This window comes from Anolis carolinensis, chromosome 1, assembly GCF_035594765.1.
Source record: "Anolis carolinensis isolate JA03-04 chromosome 1, rAnoCar3.1.pri, whole genome shotgun sequence".
Lineage (NCBI taxonomy): Eukaryota > Metazoa > Chordata > Lepidosauria > Squamata > Dactyloidae > Anolis > Anolis carolinensis.
The window spans coordinates 310,411,863-310,421,041 of NC_085841.1; the positions used below are offsets into that span (position 1 = coordinate 310,411,863).

The 9,179-nt window shown below is 43.2% G+C and overlaps 1 protein-coding gene across 2 annotated transcripts; it reads left to right on the forward strand.

Annotated features, from left to right (window-relative positions):
- Positions 1–138: 138 nt before the first annotated feature.
- On the forward strand, positions 139–7,493 carry LOC100557659 (acyl-coenzyme A thioesterase 1). 2 transcript variants are annotated; one of them, XM_062968115.1, is made up of 4 exons: positions 139–1,844; positions 4,607–4,809; positions 6,175–6,217; positions 6,970–7,493. In XM_062968115.1, the coding sequence occupies exons 1-4, from the start codon at positions 1,277–1,279 to the stop codon at positions 6,975–6,977; spliced, it is 822 nt and encodes a 273-aa protein (XP_062824185.1). In that variant the 5' UTR covers positions 139–1,276; the 3' UTR covers positions 6,978–7,493. The 2 variants fall into 2 exon arrangements, with proteins under 2 accessions (XP_062824185.1, XP_003214598.3); XM_003214550.4 differs by having other exon boundaries at positions 154–1,844; positions 6,175–7,493.
- The last annotated feature ends 1,686 nt before the right edge of the window (positions 7,494–9,179 follow it).

Here is a 9,179-nt window from a genome sequence, read left to right on the forward strand (position 1 = left end):
TTTTATTGAGTTGCGCTAACATTACCACCTGTCTTGTTGAGTTGCCTGCAATAACTACATTAGACAAATGTTTTTAAATATGTTTATTTATTATTGTAAAATTGTCTTTATAGATTATTATTTTACATATATATATACATATTGTTTTGTATTGTATTTTATATAATGTTGTTAGCTGCTTTGGGTCCACTTTATAGAGAAAAGCAGGATATAAATAAAAATGAATTATCATTATTTATTTATTTATTTATTTATTTACAGCATTTATATTCCGCCCTTCTCACCCCGAAGGGGACTCAGGGCGGATCACATTACACATATGGGCAAACATTCAATGCCTTTTTAACATACAACAAAGACAAGAAAAACATAGCTCCGAGCAGGCCTCGAACTTATGACCTCCTGGTCAGTGATTCATTGCAGTTAATTGCAACTGGTTTGCTCTCCCATCTGCGCCACAGCCCCGGCGCAGTCCATCCTCAGCTAGCATGCCAACGACTTAAATATGGAGCCTCCGATGGCCTAGGGGATAAAAGCCTCGTGACTTGAAGGTTGGGTTGCTGACCTGAAAGCTGCCAGGTTCGAATCCCACCCGGGGAGAGCGCGGATGAGCTCCCTCTTTTAGCTCCAGCTCCATGCGGGGACATGAGAGAAGCCTCCCACAAGGATGATAAAACATCAAAATATCCGGGCGTCCCCTGGGTAACGTCCTTGCAGACAGTCAATTCTCTCACTCCAGAAGCAACTCCGGTTGCTCCTGACACGAAAAACCCCCGACTTAAATCAAGAAACAGCTTGCTGGAATATGTACTTGCAGGAATACCTGCAAGGTGTACTTGCAGGAACACCTCACCAAGCGAGAGTCCAAAAGTGGCAGGCTCAAACCCAGGACCTCAATCAGTGGCTGAGACAAGATGAAAAACTCCCTCCTGGGCACACAGAAGACTGGGTGGCTTTGAAGGCTCTGAACAGACTGTTCTCTGGCACCACGAGCTGCAGAGCCAACGTTAAGAAATGGGGCTACAAAGTGGAGTCCAGGACATGCAAGTGTGGAGAAGAGCAAACCACAGACCACTTACTGTGATGCAGCCTGAGCCCGGCCACATGCACAATGGAGGACCTTCGTACAGACACCAGAGGCACTCCCAAGTAGTCAGTTTCTGGTCAAAGGACATTTAGCATAATGCCAAGGAAGGCCCATTTCCAGGTGGGCGTGGAATCCCTGCCCTCCTCCTCCAGAAGCCAATATGTGCTGCTGTTGGATGTGAAGTAGAGGATGTTTCCAGCTTGCTGGAGTCCCCTGAAGCCCTGCTTCGGGCCCAGGCTTCTCGGCCTGAAGCGTCTGTCGGCCTTGTTTCTGTCCCGTTTCAGCTCCTCCATGGAGGCGCCCCGCATCCTCTTCTCCCCCTCCGGCCGCAGCCTCTTCGACGAGCCCCTCCACCTCTCGGTGGAAGGCCTGCCTCCGGGGCAGGAGGTGACCCTCGAGGCCTCGCTGGAGGACGAGCGGCAGGAGCTTTTTGAGGCGCGGGCCTTCTACCGTGCCGACGCCGAGGGCCGCCTGGATGTCAGCCGCTCCCCGGCGCTGGAGGGCGAGGGCGGGAGCTTCTCGGGCCTGGAGCCAATGGGCCTGCTCTGGTCGCTGCGGAAGCCCATGCGGCGCCTGGTGAAGCGCGACGTGCGGAGGCCTTTCGTGCTGAAAGTAGACGTGCGCGGCGGAGGGCCCGCCGAGGCCCCGGGCCCGCTCCTCGCCCACGCCGCCCACGAGAGGGCCTTCCTGGGAGAAGGGACTCGCCGCATCCCCGTCAGGGAAGGCGCCCTCCGAGGCACCCTCTTCCTCCCGCCCGGTGAGGCCCGGGCCTTGAAGCCCGCCTTGGAGTTGTTGTGCAAATTTTCACGTTTTCTCTCATTCTCCCGGGGACAGGAAGTGAAGTATTTATAGTTATTGTGTCAGAAGCGAACTGAGGGTAGAAGTAGTAATGTATTTGAAAACACAAAGTTAAAAAAAAAACATCAACTTGGCATTATACTTTGACCAGTGGCTGGCCACTTGGAGTGCCCCTGATGTTGCTGTAAGAAGGTCCACCATACTGCATGTGGCAGGGCTCAGGCTGCATTGAAATAGGTTGTTTGTGGTTTGCTCTTCTCCACACTCACATGTTGTGGACTCCACTTTGTAGCCCCATTTCTTAAGGCTGGCTCTGCATCTTGTGGTGTCAGAGGACAGTCTGTTCAGAGCCTTCCAAGTTATCCAGTATTCTCTGTGCCCAGAAGGGAGTCTGTCATCCAACGTCAGCCACTGATTGAGGTTTTGGGTTTTAGCCTGCCACTTTTGGACTCTTGCTTGCTGCAGTGTTCCTGCACATGTCTCTGTAGATCTTAGAAAACTATTTCTTGATTTAAGGCATTGGCGTGCTGGCAGATACCCAAACAAGGGATAGGCCCTTGGTCCTTTCATTGCTGGCTATTTCCCTTGAGGAAGTGAGGTGAAGTCTTCTGAACATGCCCACGGGCATCAAAACAAATACCACGGGGGGTGTTCACCCTTCCCAATGCTGTTAGGAATTGAAATCCAAAACACTTGGAAGGCCAAAGTTTGCCCATGCCTAACTTAGACTTAAGAAATGTACCTGTTCCCTATTCTATCCAAAACTATGCATCTGATTGGAGTTAGACCAGACAAGGGCAAACTTCGTTCCTCCAGGTGTTTTGGATTCCAACTCCCATAATTCCTAACAGCTGGTAGGCAAGCATCCTTTCACGACCTGGTCATCCAGTTTTAAAAGCAGAGGTTAAACCAACCTGATGTGCCCTACAATCCTTGAACCTATCTGTACTCATTGTCTGATAGGCCTTTTATTCCTGTTAGGTTGATCCACCATTCAGATTCTTGTAAGAATAACAAAGGCTAGACTAAAATATGCTGGGGCTCCAAACTGTCAAATTTAAGCGGCCCCAGAGGTGTATTAAAGGGTGTATGTTATTGTCAATGTTATGTAGTAATTTTATTATTATTTCGCATTTATGGTCTTAAACAGTACTTTACTAACTCTATTGGTAAATCTGCCATTGAGGCTATGGTGCTGAGGAGAACAATTTTTAAATATATGTTTGTGTTTTTATCTGTGTAATTTATTGTATGTATTTTATGTTCATGTGTTTTTGACTGTTGTATCCCTCCTCAAGGCATCAGGAGAGGTAAATAATAAATACACATTATTATTATTATTATTATTATTATTATTATTATTATTATTATTATATTCTGTCCTTAACTAATTAGAAGAAAGATGGAATATAAATGCAACTATGTAACAAGAAAGTCTTTTAAAAAGCTGTAGAAATGTCTTACCTAAGTAACTTAGGTGTCTTCCTTTGAATTCCATAGCAAGACTTATATCCTTAAGAAATCTGTGTCAGTTTTAACAACGATGCGGCTAGTACGTCTGACATTTTGTTTATATCTCTTGTTCCCTACCGTTGAAACTACACAATTACAGCACTACGAGTCCACTATAACTACTATCTTCTCATCGTATGGAATTCTGGGATCGTCAGTTTAGAAAGAGATATTTAGAAATCTCAGCTATAGTTCCTCTTAGCAAATTATAAAACTTAGGATTCCATAGCAGCTACAGCTCTTAAAAGTGTAGTCATAGTGCTCTAGTTGGGTAATGTAAAAGGTCCAGTAAAATAAGGCAAGCTGTGGGTTCTTTGTTTGTTGGTCTGTTGGATTTAGAAAGGCTCTTGCCTTCCAATCTGTTCAGAGTGGAATTAACATTGCTTCATACTATTGCTGTCTAGTCCATCCAGAATGAGACAGTATTGTGTCATATTTATTGCTCAACTCATGATACACTTTTCTTTTAACATAATGGATTTTAAAAGCCTCTTAAATAAAGACATTATAACAGTCAACCATCCACCTTTGCAGATGAAACATTCACATATTTATTTACTTTCATCTCTGCTGCTACTCTACGTGCAACCAAAAGCATGTAGAACAATTCTGTAGTCAGCTTCTGACAGAGGTTTACCATAGAATCATGCTGGAAGACCTATAATTGTTTAGAGAAGCGCTGTCTCAGACAAAAATAATATTTGCAATTTTATTTGTATTTGCAGTTTTTGCACTATTGTGAGGACCTTGCTCTCCTAACACCCGCAAAGGTGGAGATGCTACAGTTGGAGTATCAAATTCGTTTTAACATCAGCCTTATGGTTGCCTTCAGAACACCATTTGTAATTGTTAAGACTCTGTATATGTAACCGTGTTGTCATAGAATAATAAGTGTCGGAAGAGACCAAATGGGCCATCCAGTCCAACTCCCTGCCATGCAGGAAAAGCACAAAGCACCCTGACAGATGACTATCCAGCCTCTGTTTAAAAGCCTCCAAGGAAGGAGCTTCCACCAGACTCTGAGGCAGAGAGTTCCACTGTTGAACAATGTGTACAGACAGGAAGTTCTTCTCAATGTTCAAATGTAATTTGAACAAATTCCTGTAATTTGAACCTATTGTCCTGGCACTGAAAGTTTCATGAGCCACATAAGATAACATGGTGGTCCTTGCATTTGACATGTGTAATATCTCTTTGTCTCTCCTACAGGTGATGGTCCCTTTCCTGGAATCATTGATCTTTATGGAACTGGAGGAGGTCTCCCTGAATACCGAGCGTGTTTGTTGGCCAATCGTGGCCTTGCCATGTTTGCATTGGCCTATTATGGCTTTGAAGATCTTCCCAAGCAACTAAAGGATTTACATCTGGAGTATTTTGAAGAAGGTGTAAATTACATGCTAAAACACCCAATGGTAAGCTCCAACATGACCTTCATCAAAATAGAAAGTATCTTTCCTTAATTTACCATATCCCACTGAGGGCTTGTGCAGCTTAAAATTAGGCTGAAAGCATGGGTCATTCTGGCTCTTAAAAGCCAGTGTGGTGCAGAATATGCTTTCAGAAGAAGTATAAAGGCACCAGATCCTTTCTGATCTTTGAAGCAAAGCAGAGTCAGCCCTGGTTTGCATTTTGATGAGATTCCAGCATATTTCAGAGAAAGGAATAGCCAAAGCTACCTCCAAGTATTGCCTGAGAAAACACTATGAAATTCATGGGCTCATCAAAAGTCAACTGATGACTATATCCATTATGTCATTAATTATATATTACTTTACAAAGGGAAGGTTTCCATACTTGAAGGAAAAGAAAGTACAGTAGAGTCTCATTTATCCAACATAAACGGGCCAGCAGAAGCAAATATGTTGGATAATAAGGAGGGATTAAGGAAAAACCTATTAAACATCAAATTAGGTTATGATTTTACAAATTAAGCACCAAAACATCATGTTATACAACTAATTTAACAGAAAAAGTAGTTCAATACGCAGTAATGCTATGTAGTAATTACTGAATTTATGAATTTAGCATCAAAATATCATGATGTATTAAAAACATTGACTACAAAAATGCGTTGGATAATCCAGAACGTTGGATAAGCAAGTGTTGGATAAGTGAGAGTCTACTGTACCTCCCACTGTTACATGGTTTTGATAGCCAGATAATATTGTTCAGAAAGAATGCTCTGTCAGGGGGCTTCTGTAGAGGAGGCTTCCCATCAGATATGATAGCTTGTTTTGACACTATTTCAGAAACCCATGTAAGTGGTGGCTGGGTCTCCCCTGTCAACATATCCCCCAAAATGCTTCCAGACCTTGGATAACCATGTGAAACTTCAGACTAAAACCTGAATATATAGCCTTACTGTCAAGGTAGTAACCAGCTCCCACTGCCATGAAGCAATAACTGCAGTGGCTGGTTTCACATTACTATTCTGAATGATTTGGATTATTGATTCATGCTGAACTATAATAGTTGCAAGATTCCTTATCTTGCTCTTATATTTTGAACTTCCTTCTTTGTGCTGAACTCCTGATGTAGAATGATATTGAGAGTTACAATAACCCATATCTTTGCAATGGGGGAGGTGAGAAAGCAAGGAAAGCTTGGGTAGTTGCTGTGATAAAAGCCATACACAAATGCCAGTGAATCTGCTTAACTGTCTAGCCCAACTAGGGATGAACAACAGTGTAATCATCAGACATCTGAGCAGCATTTGCACAGCTCTTCCAGTATTACTTTTGATTTCCTTTTCTCTCATTTTCTTTTTGCTCCTTCAGGTCAAAGGCCCGGGAATTGGGCTGCTTGGACACTCCAAAGCAGGTGATCTCTGCATCTCCATGGCTTCTTTCTTAAAGGGTATAATAGCTATAGTCACAGTTAATGGCTCTGTAGTCAATGTTGGTGCAGCCCTCCACTACAAGGACATCACGATTCCTCCTATTGGCATTGACGCAAAACGAGCCAAAATTGACAGCGCTGGGGTTTTTGACATTATTGATGTTCTGGACAATCCACTTGAGGGTGAAGGGTGCAAAAGCTTTATTCCACTGGAGAGGGCTGAGGGACGCTTTCTTTTCATTGTAGGCCAGGATGATCATAACTGGAAGAGTGAATTCTATGCAAATGAAGGCTCTAAACGTTTGCAGGCTCATGGGAAATTAAAACCAGAGATAATCTGCTATCCTGGAGCAGGACATTACATTGAGCCACCTTATATGCCCTACTGCCCAGTTTCCATGCATTTCTTGGTGGGTCACCCTGTGATGTGGGGAGGAGAGCCCAAGGCTCATGCAGCAGCACAAGTGGATGCTTGGCAGCAGATTCAGGCTTTCTTCCACAAGCACCTTGGTGGTGAACAAGGTGTAAAAGAAAGCAGGTTGTGAGAGCTTTGGTCCTGAGATATGTGTTTCAAGACGTTTGCAAGAAGGCTGTATATTCTGCTAAGCAAGAGGTCAATGAAATAAAGTTGGCATGTGTGAAGTGTAAGCTTGTGGAGGGAGACTGATGGGAAGGGACCAATACTCCCCCTCCCCCCTCGCCACCTTAAACTTCTTGTTTTTATTGATGCTCAGGAGACTGAGAACTGTATAACATCAACAGAAGAGATTACAGTCGCTTCTGGGAAGAATTGCAAGATGGCTTAGTTGCAATGCCAAGGTGAAAAGTTGTGTTAGCTTATAATATACATAAGACGGATTGGTTCTTTGTTTTGCTTGTTTTTCTTTTTGCCTTTCACACAAAGTAACAGTTGCAGTTTAATTCCTCAAATCAAGTTGTAGAGTGAATTTGGGTATAAACTAACCCGTTTATTTGGGTTGTACAAAATTTAAATGAATGAGGTATACCCTCTTTTCCTCCTTTTTGGGAGGGAAGATTAACATTTTATCAGCCTTTATATAATGTTTAATATGCTGTTAACTGTCAGGTTTCAAAAGTAACCAGACATAGCCATTTTACTTTTAACTTCAAAACATTTGCAAATTCAAGTTAGTGCTCTCCAGTTTAGCTCTGCTTTGTGCTTTCATGAAGTAATGATTAAAATGTAATTTCTTTGTAATTTATTACAGTTTGTAATTAAAATCAACATTATTCAATGCTCCTTTGCTTCTTCTGTAGTCTGAACACAAAAATAGTCACTCAATAGATGTGGAGTGCTAGTGCCTCACCAAACTACAACTGCCACGATTCCATAGCATCGAGTGGCAGTTAAAGTGGTGTCAGAACAGTGTTTCCTAAACTCTGATCTTCCAGGTGCTCTGGACTCTAGCTCCCAGAATCTCTAGTCATGGTCTGAGACAGCTGAGGCTTCTGGGAACTGAAATCCAAAACCCTTGGAGCACTTGAGTTTGGAAATCACTGCATTGAATTGCCATCAGTCTGGAATCAGTGTTTGAGGCTGGATCTACACTGCCTTATAATTCAGATTACAAAAGCAAATTATCTAGATTATCTGCTTTGAACTGGATTATAAATAAAGAACAACACTCAGAAAACAGGAATTCTAGACATGAATCTATCAGGGCCAGCTAACATCTCAAAGGATTCTCCCGGGCAGGAAGCAGCCAGACCTTGAAGCTGAAAGGTTATTCAGTGCTAATCAAGGTAGCCAATTGAAACATTCACACCTACCTCAAACAGACAAGAGTTTTTTCTCCCACCCTGGACATTCCACAGATATATAAACCTTCCCTGCCTAGTTGCCAACAGACCTCACAATCTCTAGGGATGCCTGCCATAGATGTGGGCAAAACGTCAGGAACATGGCCATACAGCCCGGAAAACTCAGCAACCCAGTGATTCCTGCCATGAACGCCTTCCACAACACTTCAAACTCCAGCTGTTCGGGCCTCCTGCTCCTAGAATTCCTGACCATTGAACAAGCTGGCTAGGGCTCGTGGCAGGTGTGGGCAAATTTGGGCCCTCCAGGTGCTTTGCACTCCAATTCCCACAACTCCTACCAGCTGTTAGGAAGTCCAAAACACCGGGAAGGTCGAAGTTTGCCCATGCCTGGCTTAAACCTGGCCCTTGTAAGATTATATATTTAAAGCCTTAAACGGTTCAGGACCTGCCTATCTCCGTGATTGCCTCCTCTCCTACGAACCAACACGAACCCTAAGATAATCCGGGGAGGCGCTCCTCTCGCTCCCGCCTTTGTCTCAAATGCGGCTGGTGGGGACGAGGGAGAGGGCCTTCTGGGCAGTGGCCCCCTGGCTCTGGAACTCTCTCCCTAAGGAGATCAGGTTAGCTCCTTCCCTGCCCATTTTCCGCCGGGAATTGAAAACATGGTTGTTCCAGAGCGGGTTTGAATGAATAGGCCCAATAGAGCTGTCATTAGAATACTTCTTTCTGTTTTAAAAGCGTATGGCACTTTATCACTGTTACTCATTTCCATGATACAGCACTTTATGAAACCTGTCCCCGCTGGTTTGCTTTTAATTACTCTGATTTTATCTGCTAGGATTTTAATGTATTGTCTATTATTTTATTTTGTGTATCGTTGGAATGTTTTAAGTGTTTGTCAAATATGTTGTGTCGTTGTTTCGAGCTTGTCCCTGTTGTGCGCTGCCCCGAGTCCCTTCGGGGAGATGGGGCGGGATATAAAAATAAAGATGATGATGATGATGATGATGATGATGATGATGATGATGATGATGATTATTATTATTATTATTATTATTATTATTATTATTATTATTATTATGTGTGTTTCCTATAATCATTATTGTATAAGTGAGGTTTGGAAATACTCCCTTGATGCTTCTTACGCCCTACAGTTGATTCT

What these genes read in the sequence shown, in the direction of transcription:
- LOC100557659 (XM_003214550.4), top strand. Translation starts at nt 1,277, where the DNA reads ATGTTTCCAGCTTGCTGGAGTCCCCTGAAGCCCTGCTTCGGGCCCAGG. An exon ending in CACCCTCTTCCTCCCGCCCG is followed by an intron (nt 1,845 to 4,606) that starts GTGAGGCCCGGG and finishes TCTCTCCTACAG; the next exon opens with GTGATGGTCCCTTTCCTGGA. An exon ending in ACATGCTAAAACACCCAATG is followed by an intron (nt 4,810 to 6,174) that starts GTAAGCTCCAAC and finishes TTGCTCCTTCAG; the next exon opens with GTCAAAGGCCCGGGAATTGG.